At 47.8% G+C, this 17,773-nt stretch overlaps 1 protein-coding gene across 1 annotated transcript; it reads left to right on the top strand.

The window, feature by feature from the left end:
• On the top strand, positions 1-6,907 carry KRT4 (keratin 4). The gene is made up of 9 exons (XM_033117447.1): positions 1-543; positions 2,459-2,673; positions 3,608-3,668; positions 4,041-4,136; positions 4,706-4,870; positions 5,137-5,262; positions 5,695-5,915; positions 6,171-6,205; positions 6,315-6,907. Exons 1-9 carry the CDS (start codon positions 55-57, stop codon positions 6,500-6,502), a joined length of 1,596 nt encoding a protein of 531 aa, XP_032973338.1. The 5' UTR covers positions 1-54; the 3' UTR covers positions 6,503-6,907.
• The last annotated feature ends 10,866 nt before the right edge of the window (positions 6,908-17,773 follow it).

Raw genomic sequence — 17,773 nt, 5'->3', positions numbered from 1 at the left:
TGGTCCCTCTTGCTTCTGTCTGACAACTCTGAGCTTGCTCTCCTCTCTCCAGCCATGATTTCCAGGCAGCATTATGCCCGAGGAGGGTCCCAGGGCTTTAGCAGTGGTTCAGCTGTCGTAGGTGGAGGCAAGAAGGTTGCTTTTAGCTCGGCCTCCGTGTCTGGGGGTGCAGGCCGCTGCTCTTCTGGGGGCTTTGGCAGCAGGAGCCTCTACAACCTTGGAGGGAACAAGAGTATTTCCATGAGCATGGCCGGATGCCGTCAAGGTGCCGGCTTCGGGGCTGCTGGAGGTTTCGGGGCTGGCAGCTTTGGTGCTGGTTTCGGTGCTGGCAGCTTTGGCGGTGGATTTGGGGGCACCTTCGGTGGACGGGGTGGTTCTGGCTTCCCTGTCTGCCCTGCTGGGGGGATTCAGGAGGTCACTATCAACCAGAGCCTGCTGACTCCACTCCATGTGGAGATTGATCCCGAGATCCAGAAGGTCCGGACTGAGGAGCGCGAGCAGATCAAGACCCTCAACAACAAGTTCGCCTCCTTCATCGACAAGGTGAGCTGTCCCCCTTGGCCGGACCAGGTGGCAGAAGCCAGGGTTGCTGGGTCCCGGCATCTCAGACCTGAGCCTGCCATGGAAGAACCACTGAACTCCTCTGGGCCTCCGCTTTCCAGCTGTTAAAGGGCAGTCACTATTCCGAGTGTCTTTTTCCCCATGACTAGTGGGAAGATAGGCTGTCATGAAAACAGTTTAATATTTAAAGTTTTCTACATTTGGTCGGGGTGCCTGGCTCTCCGTGCATTGAAGTCTTAGGCCCTTAGGTGTATGGGGCAAGAGTGAACAACCTTGGGGTAGACTGAGTGGGAATATTTGCTCTTCTTGTTAGTTTGACTAGACCCATGGTAGCTTAAAGAGGCATTATTGTGACTCTAGGATATATAGATATAAAAGCAAGACCAAGGGTTTGGTGGTTCCTTGTCTCATGTCAGCTTTCGGGTTCAAACTGTGATCAGTCACCCTTCCCTAGATGTGCTGCATGATATTTGGCAAATAACTCAACTTTTCTGAGTCCAGGTCACCCCAGTTAAAAAGTGGGTTTATTGCTTCCCTGCTTTCTCTCGGATTTTGGTTTTGGAAATAACACAGTTAATAATTTAATAATTAATCATTAATTGTTGTTAATATAATAATTTTAATCATTGGCACTTCTGTTGCTGGAGTAGAAGAAAACCAGGCTGGTTTCCCAAATGAAAAAGGGACTGGCTCTAATGGCAGAATCTAGGTCCCGACAGGACCTTGGAAGGTCATTGTTTTCATCCTCTTGACTCTGGGCAAAACTGCTTATCTGGGTCTGTTTGAAGAGATGAGAGGATGAGTCTCTCCTTCTCTTTTTGTAGTCCAACTTCCTTTACTGTGCAAGGTTAGAGATTCAGGTCCTCAAGCTCAATGACAGCCCCGTACGATGGATGCCAGCAAGCCAATCAGCCTCAGGGAGCCGAGTCATCCAATGATTAACGACTGAATGGATAAGTGTGGCACATTTGGTGAAGGGTGCCCTGGCTCTCCGTGCCTTGAAGTCTTAGTCCCTTAGATGTATGGGGCAAGAGTGAACAACCTTGGGGTAGACTGAGTGGGAATATTTGCTCTTCTTGTTAGTTTGACTAGACCCATGGTAGCTGAAAGAGGCTTTATTGTGACTCTAGGACATATAGATACAAAAGCAAGACCAAGGGTTTTGTGGTTTCTTGTCTCATCTTATCTTTCGAGTTCAAACTGTGATCAGTCACCCTTACCTGCTTTCATTTTGATTCTGAGGCACATAAATTAGAACTATCATGCTAAGCTGCTACCTTGATTCATCTGGCTAGATCTTTTCATAGAGAGAAGGAAAGTTCTGGGACTTCCACTTGCAGCTTGGAGTCTAGCTGAGGCTCAGAATTTGTCTGGGGAATTGATCTGAATTAACTATATTCAGTTGTGCGCAGGTTCACAGGGACACACCAGGTCCATTTACTAGTAAGTATATTTTAAAAATCTGCAGTGGATGTATCACTCCTTTGTTGTGGACCAGGAGTGCTTTGAATGGAAGCCCTCAGACTGTGGTTGTATCCTCTAATTTTGTTTTACTTAATTATTTCATAGAAGTTCAGTATTCTTGTCAGCAATCCCTTCCAGAGCCTCCGGATCTCCGTAGGGGAAGTGGTTCTTGCCATACGGTCAGGCCTTGCTGCTCTGGCTGTGCTCTGTTCCCCACGGCACACATGGCTCGTTTGCTGCTATGGACTCACAAGTGGGGCCATCATATTGACCCCAGTGACTGGTTCCTGGAGTTGTGACATGGTTGTCCTACTCGAATGGCTCTTGGGCCACCTGGTTGGCTTGGATTAGTGGGGTTCGTGCTGGCCTTGTCCGGCCCTCCTGCCAAAGTTTCAGGCCCTCATCAATTGGCCTGTACCTTTTGTAAACACAGGTGCGGTTCTTAGAGCAACAGAATAAGGTCCTGGAGACCAAGTGGAACCTCCTCCAGCAACAGACGACCACCACGACCAGCAAAAACCTAGAGCCTTTCTTTGAAGCCTACCTCAGTGCCCTGAGGAAACAGTTGGATTCCTTGTTCAATGACAAAGGACGCCTGCAGTCTGAGCTGAAGACCATGCAGGACAGTGTGGAGGACTTCAAGACCAAGTATGTGGGGAGGAAAGAGGGCGTGCTATCCTGCAAATCTGCCCTGCCATGCCCCAGGCTCCCTGGGCTCCTCTCCAGTAATTTAGAATTCCAGACTCTGAAGATATCCCAAAGGGGTCAGGAAGGTTCTTTAGTCTGTTCCCCTGCATCTCCATGGTCACATTTTAATGGGGTGATGTCTAGTGATCTTAGTTGCTCCAAACATAAAATGAATAATACATTCAGAGAGCTGGGTTTGTCATATACAAACAAGACTAGAAACCAAACAGATGAAACGTACTACAGCATGGTCAGAATACAGGTTGTAGAGACAGATGGACCTGATTAAATACTGATTCTTCCACTTACGAGCTGTGTAACCTTGAGTAAGCTGCTTACCCTCTCTAAACCTCAGGTTTCCTCATAATTTAAAATGGGGGTAATATCCTACCTCATTGGTTGAGAATGAAATGAAATGAAATGAGGTAGAGAAAGTATATAGCATAGTGCTGGACATACAATGAACATTCAATCCATAGTAGCTTTTCTTATGCTCTTTATAGCGGGGGAGCCGAGAAGATACCAACCTTCTCTCAATTCACTCTCACGCGAAACGAAGAGAATTTAATCCACCAAATAGCCAAAAGGACAGTCTTTCTATGGAAATAAAACCAACCAGATCATTGCTGGTTCTTCTCTTCACATTTTATCTCTTGAAAACAGTCTTTTCAAAATTTGGTTTTCACTTCTCTTAATAAACCAGCGTCTAGGCTGTACCTCAAACATGGTCATTATTCAATAAATGTAGGTTGAATGAGTATCTGTATGAACATGAACAAATGTGGCCGATTAGCTGGATATTTCCAAATAGATGTATGAACAGCTGCAGCAGAGAGCTGAGGAACACTAATGCACTGTGGGTCTTTTGTCTTTTCCTTCCTGTCCCCACCCCCAGGTATGAAGATGAGATCAACAAACGCACAGCTGCTGAGAATGACTTTGTGGTGCTCAAGAAGGTAAGAGCGGAAGGAGGGTGGGGAAATGCAGTGAGGGCACCCTTCCCTCCGGACTGGTCTTTGGCTGGAATCATGGGATCGGTCCATCTCGGCCTCATTTCCACCCCAGTGCGTAGGTACTATCCAGACCTAACAAACCAGGTCCTAAGGAATTAAGGCCGGGCAAAAAGTCCATTTGTGTAATTAAATTCCCTGTCTTCAGGTGGTTTTAGGGGCAGAATTTGTCAAATGATTAGTCCCTCACCACCTTACCTGGTGCTGAGGAGCATTTCCTAAACTGCTGAGAATCCCTTTGTGCGTCACTTAGGACCAGCTGCCCCCTGTTGTAATTCCTGTACCTTGTCTCTTGTCCCCGACGCCCCACCCCCGCAGGACGTGGATGCCGCCTATATGAGCAAGGTGGAGTTAGAAGCCAAGGTGGACGCCCTTAATGACGAGATCAACTTCCTGAGGGTCCTCTATGCCGCGGTGAGGACTCCATTCCCTGCTCCTCCTCCACCCCCCGCCCCCCGCACCCCATTCCTGGAAGGGACTCCTCCACAAGCTGCTGGTTGGAGTTCACAGTTCTCTGAAGGACTCCAGCTTCTTTACTTCAGGGCAGTGGGCTCTTAGCAAGGTTATGGATAGAAAGAGTTGAAGTAAGAGGCTCTCAAAACCGGGTGCTGCCTTGGAAGGGGTGATTAGAGCTAAAGATCGCATGGGATAGAACTTATTGCCATTTGCCATTTCTCTAGTGACATGCACCCATTCCATTTCCTTCCACCCAACGGACTGGGCTGCCACTGCCACGGAGTGGCTTATGGTTCTCAGGGAGCAGTAAAGACTACAAGCATTGCTTTTCTATCTTGAGAGGTCACCAACCACTTGATTTTTACTGAGAAATTTGCCCCTCCTCCTCCTTCCTACACATTGGAAACACTAACTCTGCTTCTGTCGGAGCCTGTGGCATGGCCATTTCCATGATGAAAGCATATTTCTGGTGTCAGAGATGAGGAAAGACACTGCAGGAGACCTGATGTGAGACATTTCTCCCTCAGGAGCTGGCGCAGATGCAAACCCACGTCTCAGACACGTCTGTGGTCCTGTCCATGGACAACAACCGCTGCCTGGACCTGGACAGCATCATCGCCGAGGTCCGGGCCCAGTACGAGGAGATCGCCCAGAGGAGCAAGGCCGAGGCCGAGGCCCTGTACCAGAGCAAGGTGGGTGCTGGGGATCTCTCAGGTGTTGGGAGTAGCTTCTGGGGCTCTGCTTTGGATGTCGATGAGCAAGCAATCATCCACTTGAGCCCAAGAGAAGTCAGAAATAAATTGATTCTGCAAGGCATCATTGATCCTGGTCTGATTGGAGATTATTTGAAATTGTGTATTACCCCTGCCACCTGTGGCTATTCTTGTCGCGTTGCCTTGAGAATAGACCCTACTCAAACACCCCTGACTCCTCGTTCCCTGTGTCTCCTGGGTCTTAGTTCCAGCAGCTCCAGACCTCAGTTGACCAATATGGTGACAATCTGAAGAGCACCAAGAGTGAGATCTCAGAGCTCAACAGAATGATCCAGAGGCTGCGGGCAGAGATCGAGAACGTCAAGAAGCAGGTGGGTGTTCCCTCCTTCCAGCTGCAGTACAGGGCCAAGGGCCAAAGACAGATGTCTCCATAGTAGACAAGCAGAGAAAGCATTAAGCCAGAAGATCCTGAGCTTGTCTGTAAGGGGATTTGTAGCTCTTTGCATAAGTCATACCCTGATCTTTTCAGCAATATCCTACTTAATATGACATGCCACCTGAGTAAAAAAGGGTTTTTGGCTCTTTTTCATTGCAGTTTGCCTATCGGCATTTAATCAGCCTGCTAGGGGCATTGGTGGGCTCTGGCTGGAAAGGATGAAATGCATAAGAATCAGGAAAAGTGGGGAAGAGAGGCAGAATGCTGACATCTAAACCCAAGCAAAGCTGCTACATGACAGGGGACAGATGTAGAGGTCTTGATAGCAGGACACTGATGATGGCTCGTCTCACACCCTTGTCCACAGTGCCAGACTCTGCAGGCCTCTGTGGCTGACGCTGAACAGCGTGGGGAGCTGGCCCTGAAAGATGCGTTCAGCAAGCGTGCAGAGCTGGAGGCCGCTCTGAAGAAGGCAAAGGAGGAGCTGGCCCGGATGCTGCGCGAGTACCAGGAGCTCATGAGCGTGAAACTGGCCCTGGATGTGGAGATCGCCACCTACCGCAAGCTGCTGGAGGGCGAGGAGTGCCGGTGAGAGGGGGAAGGCAGGGCGGGAACAAGAGGAATGGAGAGGTGGACGCCATGGCAGGTCCAGAGCATCTCTGCAGGACCACTTGCCTCAGTGTGTGCTGGTGCCTTACAAACCAGGACAGTGTTAAAGAACAGGTTCACATCCAGGCCTTCTGCTTGGCTGCTTAAAGATGAGAAAGGTGCTTGACCCCTGCCGATGGAACGCAGTGTGGCTCCGGCTCTGCTGTGGCTCACTGCTCTTTCTCTCCCCCACAGAATGTCTGGAGAATGCCAGAATGCTGTGAGCATCTGTAAGTACCTTCTGACCCTGCCGTGGCCATTCGTTCACCCTGGTTTGAGCTGTGACTCCTGATTGCCAGCGCTGTTGGAATAACCGTGTCCTTTGCGTTTCTCCCACAGCTGTGGTTGGTGGTGCTGTCAGCGCAGGAGGCATTGGTGGAGGACTAGGGAGCTGCTCCGGGTTTGGCCTTGGCAGTGGCTTTGGCTCTGGCTCCGGAAGTGGCTATGGATTTGGTGGTGGTGTCTTTGGAAGCTCTAGCAGCAAGACCATCTCTACCAGCAACCTGATCAAGAGATCCAACCGATAGAGGAGATGAGGTCCCTGCAGCCTCCTGAGGCCAGCTGGGCCCAGCTTGGGTGTCTCTGTGCTTCCTTCACCTTTGCCTCCTTTTTGCATCTCGTCTCACCAGTGTCACCTCACTGCCAGGGAGTGGACTCTGCCCTCTTGGAGTTTTGTAGCTTCTTCTCAATTTGGGCTTGGTGACCCACCTGGAATGGGAGGGGTACCGGCTGATTCTGTATCTTCCCATGGACTGAGGAGAACACAACCAGGAGCTCCAGCTCCAGAATCATCAGTGTCACATATGTCCTCTCCCAGCCCAATGCTGTCTCCTACCAGATCCCAGATATCCTTCTACATCAGGACCAACTCCTTCTCCATCATTTGGCAGCAACTGGCCCTGCAAGGTCAGGACAAGAACCACTCAGTCCCATCCAATTCTTCTCCTTCCCTCTATCCATCTTTGGGTGAATCTTTAATAAAATGCTTTTGTCATTCATTCACTCAGAGCAATTGTTCTTGTTCCCTGGGGAGAAGTCTCCTGAATTCAGGTGAAAGTGGTGGGCCTGAGGGATCTATTGGTACAGATAAAGGTCGTCAGCTAATTTCTCAGGAGTCTCCTTCTAAGTTACCCAGATTATTGAGGGGGAGGTGCAGTGTGTGGAGCCTGAAGGCAACCAACAGTTATATAAAGATCATCCCCTGTAGGTAATCGGGGAGGGGCCATCTCAGTGCTAAGCTTGTAGTGAACCGGGAGGGAAAGGGTACAAGTCTGGAGGTGTGGGGTGTAGGGCGTGTATGAGGAGAGGCAGTCAGGGATCTCTACTGAATATTGGACAAGGGGTTATAGAGCTTATGGGGTGTCTATACTCAGCATCCAGCAGGGCCCTTTAGTTATGAAACTCCATTCTCTGGGCTAAATCTCACTGGACCAGCAAGGCTTTCAGGAACTTGTTTCCAGAATGAGTAAGGTCACAATTGTTGGAAGGAAGAGTGAAAGCATGTCATCTTTACAGAGCTCTTGTACTGTACTCACTTCCCCAGCTCTTCCAGTGGCTATGGCTGGGGGAGTGGCGGGAGTTCCTGGGTGGTGAGAGAGTGAGGGAGGGAGGCAGCTCTTCTGGAACAGTAGAGGTGAAGCTGCCTGATTGGGGTGAGCCGTGGAAATTCTGGTTGGTGAAATGCAGAACAGGGGTGAGAACTTTTAGCAGTGGGGGTCTGGGTATAGCCTTTGTGGTCACTCTTTTTCTATACTGGACCAATTCCAAGATACCTGAAGTAGCATAATCTTCCCTTCTGCAGAGAAAGACTGCATAGCTCTCCACGTGCAGTCTGACCTAAATCCCTCTTACTGCTGATGCAGAATACACCAATTCTCTTGGTCACCCAGTTGGTGCTTTGCACCCTTGACCACTGGGGCATTCATTCATACTCCAGTCCCTCCAGTGCAGTGCCCACGGGGACCTGATGTGTGCAGACAGAAGGCACACAGCTTGCCCGAGGCCGTCCCTGCCCGATGGGCCTTCACGCAGACCCGGAGGCAGGCTCGGGGCAGCAGAGCTGGAGCAGCGAAGGGTTAATCTCGGGGCCTTGAGCTCCCTGGGCTGGGGCCTTTCACCAGAAACAGCCACTCCCTGGGCAGGACTCCCCAGTCCTTCACAAGCCCCGCCCTAATCTCCCCATTGTCTTGGGGCTCACGTCTTGTGTCAGAGCAGGAAGTCTTTGACTTCTTTCCGTCACTACACCCCTCTCCTGGAAAAATGCTGGACTGGCTCTTTTCTGAGTTTCTGGGGTGTCTAGGAGGAGTCAAAGGTTGGACGAAGGGAAGGGGCTTTTCAAGTTCACCCACCAGGAAGTTGCAAGTTGTGATGGGCCCACTGAGAAAGCAGGGGTGGTGGCCGTGGAGGTTGTTGGGCAGGTTAAGGAATTTCTCATGACCTCTGAGCAAGCCAAGTGTCAGCCTGAGTGGCACTGCTAGGTCTCCAGGGCCTCTTCAGTTGCATTTAATGATTTACACAAGAAGTCAGGTTGTAGATTATATATGTGCATACGTATCTTAGAATAAACATGTTTGTATTTGTAGGCAAGTGGCTACGTGTGTTTTTTTTTTTTTATTTATATAAGAAGACTTCTGTTTTGCAAAAAAGAAAAACGAATTTCATGTTTCCCTCTAGTTTCCAGAACAGTTGAGGGGAGTAAATCGTGACCATGAGCCAGAGGTTTGAAGCTGGATGGCTAATCAAAGAAAATTATTTGGGGAGAAAATCCACTTCTGAGATAACTGGCACCACCCTTCTGTCAGATCTTTTGGACTGGATTCTGGCCAGGGCTTTGTGTTCAGGGGAACCTTGGAGACACAGGTTGCATTTCCTGCCCCTTGGGTGACCCCACACTCTTCCTCCCATTCTGAAATGCTTTACCTTGAGCTATACTGAAATCGCATCTCACATCATAATGGCCCAATTGTGAGCTGTCAAATAGTTAACTAAATTTAGTTGGTTTGTCTGCCCTGATCGCAGCCCTCCAAGCTCTTGACTTTTAGCCCTGGCTGCAATCTCATTCTTGGTTTGTCTCAGGCTCCTTACTCCTAAGCATTGACCACATTTGCATAGGTTCCTCTCCCTTTACCAAGACCCTCTGCTCTGGGTTCAACATTCTCAGTTTCAGAAAATTCTTGCCACCACTTCTGAAGTCTCCCTTCCTTGTTGCTGGTAAAACCAGAATGGCGTAGCAAAGAGGAGCTTATCAGTGGTGTCCCACTGTGGGGTTTTGGTTTAGCTTACTGCTGGCACCCAGGCTTTGGATTCTAACACCAGAGGACCTCAGACGAAGGCATGCCCAGTTCCATATCTTGGGTGGATGGTCAAGGTGTAGGGAGATAGCTAGCGCTACCTGAGGAAATAACAGAGGGAGCTGTGTCCCCTTTGTGACCCGTCTGGGCATGGTACTAGTGGGCTAACCCAGGACAAAGGAAAGGGAAGGCTGAGGGAAGAAGCCATTTTAGCCCCTGCTCCATCCTTTCGCTGTGTTGAAGGTAAGGGACTGAACAGTTAGCCATCTCTGTATCCCATGGGGACAAAACTCAGAGTGTAGTAGGGCTGTGGCCGTGAAGTGTCTTGGTGGTGCTGGAAGCCCCAGGACTCTTGCTGCCCAGGGTTTCCTGGTTGACTTGAGTCAAGGTAAAATTGTTCTGCGTCTGCAGTTTTTTTAATTGAAGTGTTGTGGATTTGATCCTCAAGAATTCAAAGAAGAAGGTGAAGGAGAAGCTAGATGAAGTAGGAGGAGCTTTCCTGGATAAAGTTTTATTGCTATTTGCCAATCACCTATGTACCATCTATCATCCATCTGCCAACCCATCCATTCCTTAGTCTTTGAATTCTTGGGGCAGGAGCCATGCTTTATTCATTTTGATTTTTCAGAGCCACTGTGCTCGGCACATAGTAAACACTTAACAAATATTGGTTGAATGGATGAACAAATGTTTACTGAGTGCCTAGTCTATTCCAGGCAATGTTCTGATAAATATTAGACTCTGCTTTCAAGGAGTTTTCAATCTAGATGATAATGTTTAGATAAAAACATGCACATTACTTGGTAACCAGATAGACAAATGCTCTTGGGGGTTACAAACAAAGGCTATGGGAGTCCAGAGGAACGTGAAATTACTTCTAGTCTTGGGTGAGTGAGAGGGTTGGCAATCATAGGAGGCTTCATACCGAGGGTGGCATTTAAGTGGGGCCTTGCAGGATTTGTAGACCTGGGTGTTAGAGATGGGGGAAGTGATCTGACAGAGGGCAGGATTCTAATCTCCCCTAAGAGGAAGTCCTTTCTTCCAGGAAGTCTCCCTGGAGTGATTCCACCCTACTGGCTCACCCAGTTGCTCTGTCACCCTTAGGTCTCCTCAGACCTCATTCTGATCACACTCCATTCCATGTGGTGTCCTGAGGGACTGCAGCATTTTCTTCATCAGACTGGGAGCTCCTCTGTCTGCAAATCCACTGTTAAAGTAAGAGCTTCAGCTCAACAAGCATCACGGCAGAGTCCTTGCCCTCAAGGAGATTATAGTTCAGTGTGAATATTTATGTGAGAGTATGGGGAGCGCTGGGAACACAGACACATTAAATACAGATTTTCTGGGCCGGCCCGGTGGCTCAGTCGGTTAGAGGGTGTCCTTTCAACCACAAGGTTGCCGGTTCGACTCCCGCAAGGGATGGTGGGCAGCGCCCCCTGTAACTAACAAAGGCAACTGGACCTGGAGCTGAGCTGCGCCCTCCACAACTAAGACTGAAAGGACAACAACTTGACTTGGAAAAAGTCCTGGAAATACACACTGTTCCCCAATAAAGTCCTGCTTAAAGAAAACAAATAAGATTTTTCCACACTTTTAAGGAGAGTGTTAGAGCGATAAGTAGATGTAAACACTGAGGCTCTGGAAGACCAGGGAGAAGCATTTACTTTTGCCTAGGGATTCAGGGAAGGCTCCCTGGAGGAGGTGACACCTGAGGTCAATCTTGAAGCCTGAGGAGTGGACTTGGAGTTGAGGTGAGGGGTGCAGGGAAGAAGGGTTTTCTAGGCAGCAAGAGTACTGGCGTAAAGGCGGGGAAGTGCGGGGCAGCCCAGTATGTATATGAGCCCAATGCAGCCTCGCATCTCTCAAGACTAAGGGCAGGGAGGGGAGGTTGGAGAGGTAGGTTGAGGCCAGGCTGGGGAGGATCATGGCTTGGACCATTTGGTCCAGTTTGTTTGGGGCTTGACTGGACAAGCTCAGAATGAGGCATGTGTGAGAGAACAAGCTTTGAAAGAGACGAAGAGGCGACTTTGGGCTACCTGTTCTCAGGGTGTGACCTTTAGGCCCAGGATGGGCTTTGGACTCAGGTGCCCCATTGGTACCTCACTCCCCTTCCACGGAGCCAGAGCCAGAGCCGTAATGCTAAGACTGGCAACTTTCCCACCTCCTTTTCCACTCTTGTGTACTATGAGGAAATGTCCCTAGGACTGAGAGGTTTGCTCTCATTCCTTTGTCTCCTGGCAGAATCGTCTCCCTCATTCCTTCAATATTTGTTGTGTATCTTCCGTACGCTAGGGGCTGTGAATCACTAGTTGTAAATCTCTTTAGATTACTCACACAGTATCTCACCGTCACCTTCTTTCCTACCATAATCACACCCTCTGCTTTATGTCCAGCTGGAATCCCTCAAATTTTCCAGTAGAGAGAGTGAGATCCATGCTTCTCAAATTGTTGCACGAAACAATACATTTAAATTTCCTCTTAATTTTTTCTTCTCCGGGTTAAATGGTCACTTACAGTTTTTTCTCTTCCCTTTTTATCTTTTTTTTCAAGCAACTTACTAACTAACTTCCTACGTTTTGGGGGGACTCTCCCAGCAAGGACAAGATGTGATTTCTGCTCCTAAAACCTCCAGTTTGAGGAGGCACATGAGACAAGCAAGATTCAGCACAACTATGGGGGGAGCTCCTATCTGCAGAGGAATCTTTTTTTTTTTAAAGTTTTTTTTTATTAATTGGGGAATATTGGGGAACAGTGTGTTTCTCCAGGGCCCGTCAGCTTCAAGTTATTGTCCTTCAGTCTAGTTGTGGACGGCGCAGCTCAGCTCCAAGTCTAGTCGCCATTCTCAATCTTAGTTGCAGGGGGCGCAGCCCCACCATCCCATGCGGGAATCGAACTGGCAACCTTGTTGTTAAGAGCTTGTGCTCTAACCAACTGAGCCATCCGGCTGCCCCCAGAGGAATCTCATTATATAAATAAAAGCTTACTCAGGGTGAACCTTGTCTTCAGTTTCATTATCCTGCTTATTTTCTCTGAAACACTTTGTGGCCACTATTCTTCAGTTTATTTTTACAGCAGGAAGTGGTAATGAGTTGTTTAAAACAGGAAGGCAAGTTTCCATCCCGGAAGGTAAGGAAGGTGGAGTGGTCTCAAGCCATTCCCCTTTGGCCCCTGTGATCTATCCTCCACACAACAGCCAGACTCATCCTTTTAAAAGTCAGCTTGTGTCTCACCTTTGCTGAAATCCTTCAGGAGCTTCACCTCTCAGAGTAAAAGCTGGCCTTATTCAGCATCTCAGGGCCTTGTATGATTTGCCTCCCAGCTATTTCAGACCTCATCTCTGATGTCTGTCCTCGTTTGCTTGCTTCAGCTGTGCTGGCCCATGCTGCTCCTCAGATACTCCTTACACTCCTGCCTCAGGGCCTTTGCACTTGTGGTTCCCTTTGCCCAGGACACCCTGTGCTCAGATGTCTACATGTCTTGCTCCTTTTCTGAGTTCAGATATCTGCTCAGGTCCATTTAGACCACCCTCAATGAAATAGCACCTGTCATGTCTACCTCCCCTTCCTGCTGCACTTATTTCATAGCTTCTTTTACCACCTGGCATAACATGTATTTATTTCTTTATTGTCCGTCCTGACTGGCACAAGAGTTCTAGGAGAGCAGGGACTTCATCTGCTTGTTCCACTGCTGCATTCCTTATGCTTAGAACAGTGCTTGGTAAACAGTAAGTGCTCAATAATTATTACTTGTATGAGTAGAGAGGGTCAGGGCAGGCTGATGTTTTGCATCTGTGGACAAAGGACCTTAAGTCAAGAATATGATGAAGAAAATGGGTGCTTGGGTCATTTATTGACGTAGATGTGAACAAAACCAACTCCATCTCTATGTCACAGGTTTCATTTCATTTTTAAGTTTCATGTCGTGACCTTTGATCAACCTCACTGTCTTTAGCAAGCATATCTCAGCCTTCTAATTGATGATAATCTGTGTTCCTTAAAATATAGCCATTAATATTTTTGTTAGTAATAGCTGGAATGGCCTGACCACCGAGATAAATATCAAACTGGAAATAGAATTCATTAAAAGCAATCACCTATCATAAGACACCAGGAGGCGCGGCTCTCGGTGCTACTGCATTCTTTGTTCCTTTACCTTGTCAAAAATTAGTATCCAAGTTTCACTATATTAAAAAAGGTACCATCACGGGGATCTGTTAACAGAGAATAATTTGCTCAGAACTGCCAGGTCGTCTTTTCTGTTCCCAATCTTCCCGATGGTAAATTACCCTATAATAAATTCTGTTATATTCTATGGAGTTGCCTGCTTCGTTTTTTGGTCTGAAGATGCCGTCTCAATACGGTGGCCATTACACCTTTGCCCCACTGTCAGACAGGTAGTCACAGGAGCATTTGCTTCATTGAGTCAACCTATGATTTTTCCAGAGCGACAGAAGAGGCCCTATTCTCATGTCAGGACAGAAGCACACCCCAAAGTGACACAAAATGACAAACACAAAATAATAGCTCATGTTTCCTGAGCACTAACTATATCTAGGTACCATCCTTAGTGTTTGCCATACATTGTTTAATTCAAGTCTCACAAGAGCTATGGAAGATTAATCTGCTATTATTTTCATTTCACAGATGTGGAAAGTTGCCCGAGATCACACAGGTAAGTAAGAGGCAGAGCCAGGATTCAAACCCAGGACCGCCTGACTTACGTGGGGCAAAGTCCATGTCTCGCCCCACAGGCAGAACTGCCAGGAGCCAACAGTGAAAGAAGGGGATAGGATCTTAGTCTGCATTGAAAGAAGCACAGTGTCCACATCATAGACAGTAAGAGGCCTCCTAGGAGATTCAGTGCACATTACACCACCTCTGAATATTATATCTCAATTAGGCACCATGGTTTTAAGAAGTACATTGACGGAATAGAGTGAAGAGACCTGGAAACCACGTGCACTGAACACTGGGAGAAGCAACTGGTTATATTGAACCTGGAGAACAGCTTCTGGAAATTCAACAGGATGTTCTAATATTGGAAGAGTTGTCAGACAGAAGCGAAGGAAGCGTGTGTACATTGCTCTGGATGGCCAGACGAGAGCAAACTGATTTTAGTTCAGGTCACATTCACTGAGGGCCTGCCAGCTCCAGATGCTGATGGACAAAAAGGCAAGGAGGACTGGTGGTAACAGCACTCGGAGGGGTACAGCCCCGTGGGGACTCTCAGAAGGGCGCAGTGAGCCCTGTGTAAAGGACAGAGCTGTCCAGCAGTAGAAGAGGCTGGCTGGCAGGAGTTTGTGACCTGAGGCTGAAAGGTCTCAGTTAGGGTGGTGGTTGTGTTCCACGCCTCCGAATGTGCACAAATGTCTGTAGATTGAATAAACAGTAAATGTTTCAGGTATATGTAGTAGCATTTCCAAATATATGTGATTATAAGATGCAACTTTATTTAAAACTACTGCTAAATTTGTAGTAAAAATGTATCTTCTCAAAGGATATTGAAAGTATTACTTCTGACATATGTGAAGCGCAGTATAATCTTTTGGTGTTAAAAGGGGCCTTCAGATCCAGAGAGGGGTGGGTGCCATGATGACAGTGGACAGAGCGGTGAGGCCTGACAACCTCACCTTCACTGACCACAGGAAGAGGGGTCTGGCTTCTACTGGAGCAGAAGGCATTAAAGCTAGATCACGAAGACCTTCCTCCGGTCAGGGTGGCGCCTTGCTGGCCTGGGCAAGCCGGGAGATTTGATGAATCGCTTTCCATGGGGATCCCGAACAGAGAGGCTGCGGGAGGGCTGCTTCAAGGTAGAGGAGGGACTGGATAGGCTCCTGGCTTACAGCAGCCTATGAAGCTCTGATGTGATACATTGCAACGCAGTGAGTCACTCTTTTCTCCCGGGAGGAAAGGACTTAGGGTACTTAGTGAAGCTTCAAATAATCCAGGTGTTGAAGGTGAGTGTAAGCCAATTCCATTTTCTCAAAACATGTATTGGGTTCCCCAAATCCAGGGGGCTGGGCACGACCATCAAGAACTTCAACTTACTGATTGCTCCCTCCCCTTCCATCATCTGCATCACTCACGACTCTCCAGTCAGAACTGACATTATAGTTCTGCTAATGCGCTTCTAATCCCTGTTTTGCTTCTCGTTTCCTCGTGGACAATGTCTTCTCCATCACCCTGGCTGCAGAATAAGACTAGATTAAGCCCCTCTTCCCACTCCTTCCACCACCTAGTGGGGAAGTCTCAGATCCAGGACTTGTTGATGACAAGGGTGGTTGGGGCTTTGCTTCTCAAAGATTCTTCTCGAAGGGAATTCCCTCTAAAGGAACGACAAGGATCAGTGGGCTCTGGCAATGGCATCTGCCCTGGTGGGCGGGGGAGGGGCACTAAAGGACTTTGATTCACTATGGGTTTAAGAATTCCTAGAGACTCATCAGCCTGGGTTTCGGGCCCCACACCTGGTCACACAGCAGCCTCAGTCTGTCTGGCACAAAAGGCAGGCCCTCCCTCCTGTTCTCACCCACGTCCCTACCAACTTCTCCGACGATCCCTTGGTGCTCTAGCTGGGCCTATCTTATCACTGTATCAGTCAGGGCTCATACCTGCAAATAAGAACATCTGTTCTGTCTAAAATAAACTGCAAATAATTTAGTAAAGGACATTGTTGCTCATGGCATCTCTGGGAGCTCTGTATCCTGGAACCATGCACAGCCACACCTGTGCTCCGCTTTGGTGAAAACATGGTGACCACCGCTGCTGCAGCCGTGATGCTTGGTGCAAAATCACAAAACTCCTCTGTCCGCAGAGACCCAGATGTCCCCATCGTTGTACTCTCTGGAAAGATCAATTGCTCTCTCCGTGGCCATCTCCTTATGTTGGCCCCAAGTCTCACAGGGGTCTATTTCACTGGAAGATTGTAAGGCCTGGCTTCTACCTGCAAAAGATTCTCGGAAAGTGTTTTCTGGATTTTAACCCAGGAAGATGGGGATAACAATGTGGGAAATGACCCAAACGGAAAGCATTCCAAGATGTTGTGTAGCCACAGATGACAAAAGTCCCCCACAGTCTCTCCACTTGCTAAATCCGACTGTGCTTGTTTTCAGTGCTGAGCCTTGGTTCATGACCACCTGGGCTGAGCTGCCTTTCCTCTGTCTAGCCAAACCCTGCCCTCCTCAAAAGTTTTGGCTTATGTCTCTTCAGGAAACCTTCCCATGTGATCTGACTTTTTTTTCTTGCTTTTCTGATGGTCCACGCTCTCATAGGAGTTGTAACACGGCACTTAGTTTTACATCATCGTGTACTGTTTGGTTTGTCTAGATGCTGAGCTCTTTGAAAACCATGCTGACCGAGAGAGTCCATGCTCAATAAACACTCCTCGTATTTGTTCACTGATTTCTCTTCATTGGGCTGGAAGCTGAGGCCTGCTTCCCTCACACCAAGTCATGGAGTTGAGATGATTTCTAGCTATCTAGCCCCAAGTTATGTTCACATCCCCTGTGGGGCCTCAGTGGATAATTTGCAAATGGAAGCATCATTTTACTGGCTGGATTCTTTAGAGAGGTTTGAAAGTTGAAATTCTCCATGTGACTTGCCAATAAAAATGGTTAAAAATAATAGTGAACATTGATTGAACACTTAGACTGTGCTAGGTACCTTTTAGGCACGACAATACCTCTACGAAAGAGGTACCGCCAGTAATTTAATTTTATAGATGAGGAAACTGAGGCACAGAAAGTTTAAAGAACTTGCTCATGGACTTGCAGTGGTAAAGCTGAGATTGAAAAACTGGGTCTATGTACACCTAAATTAATATAATGATGTATGTCAATGACACCTCAATTAAAAAATAAATTAATTAAAAAACTTGGATATGTTTGGCTCTAAAGCACATACTCTCCAATATTCAGAGAAAAAAGATATGGCCTAAATTTTGTGGGACTTTTCCTGAAGCACTTGACAGAGTGTTCATTCATTCAGCTTTGTTCCTGTGGGATGCAGAGGGCCAGAGATGATTGACCATCTTTAATGGTTAATGATGCTGACCCACAGAGAATTTAAACAGCCTTGATGATGGTTAGTCATGGGAAGGGGCTGGTCCAGCTCTGGGTGTGGTTCATTCTTTAAACTTTGGTTCCTGTGAGGGAGTGAAGAAGAGGAGGTGTCTGTGTGTGGCCACCCCCTTGGCCTTGGGCTAATTTCACATGCCATTAAGCCTTGGGCAATAGCTGTGGCAGATCAGGGCTATGTCACACATGCTAGAGAGGGAATCCCACTGCTGAGCAAATGTCCAGTCAATTTTCAGTTGATTCTGTGATTGATTGATTCTTGATAGTGTGATTCTACAACATTTTTTTCCCCACTGGGGAGGAGGTGACACTAATTGTTCATGTACCTTTTCTTCAATCTGAACACCAAATTTGAAATGCCTGGATTCCTCCTGTTAAGAGGATCTCAGTTAACTTGGGCTAGCGCATGTAGTGGGATTTGAACTAGCTTTTATTTG

The sequence above is a fragment of the Rhinolophus ferrumequinum genome, chromosome 10 (genome assembly GCF_004115265.2).
Source record: "Rhinolophus ferrumequinum isolate MPI-CBG mRhiFer1 chromosome 10, mRhiFer1_v1.p, whole genome shotgun sequence".
In the NCBI taxonomy this organism is placed as follows: domain Eukaryota; kingdom Metazoa; phylum Chordata; class Mammalia; order Chiroptera; family Rhinolophidae; genus Rhinolophus; species Rhinolophus ferrumequinum.
This window is presented reverse-complemented; position numbering and strand designations above follow the sequence as displayed.

Excerpts from the sequence above, each read along its gene's own strand:
- KRT4 (XM_033117447.1), top strand. The coding sequence starts at position 55 with ATGATTTCCAGGCAGCATTATGCCCGAGGAGGGTCCCAGGGCTTTAGC. Across the intron at positions 544-2,458 it reads TCGCCTCCTTCATCGACAAG|GTGCGGTTCTTAGAGCAACA; the intron begins GTGAGCTGTCCC and ends TTGTAAACACAG. Across the intron at positions 5,916-6,170 it reads CTGGAGGGCGAGGAGTGCCG|AATGTCTGGAGAATGCCAGA; the intron begins GTGAGAGGGGGA and ends TCTCCCCCACAG.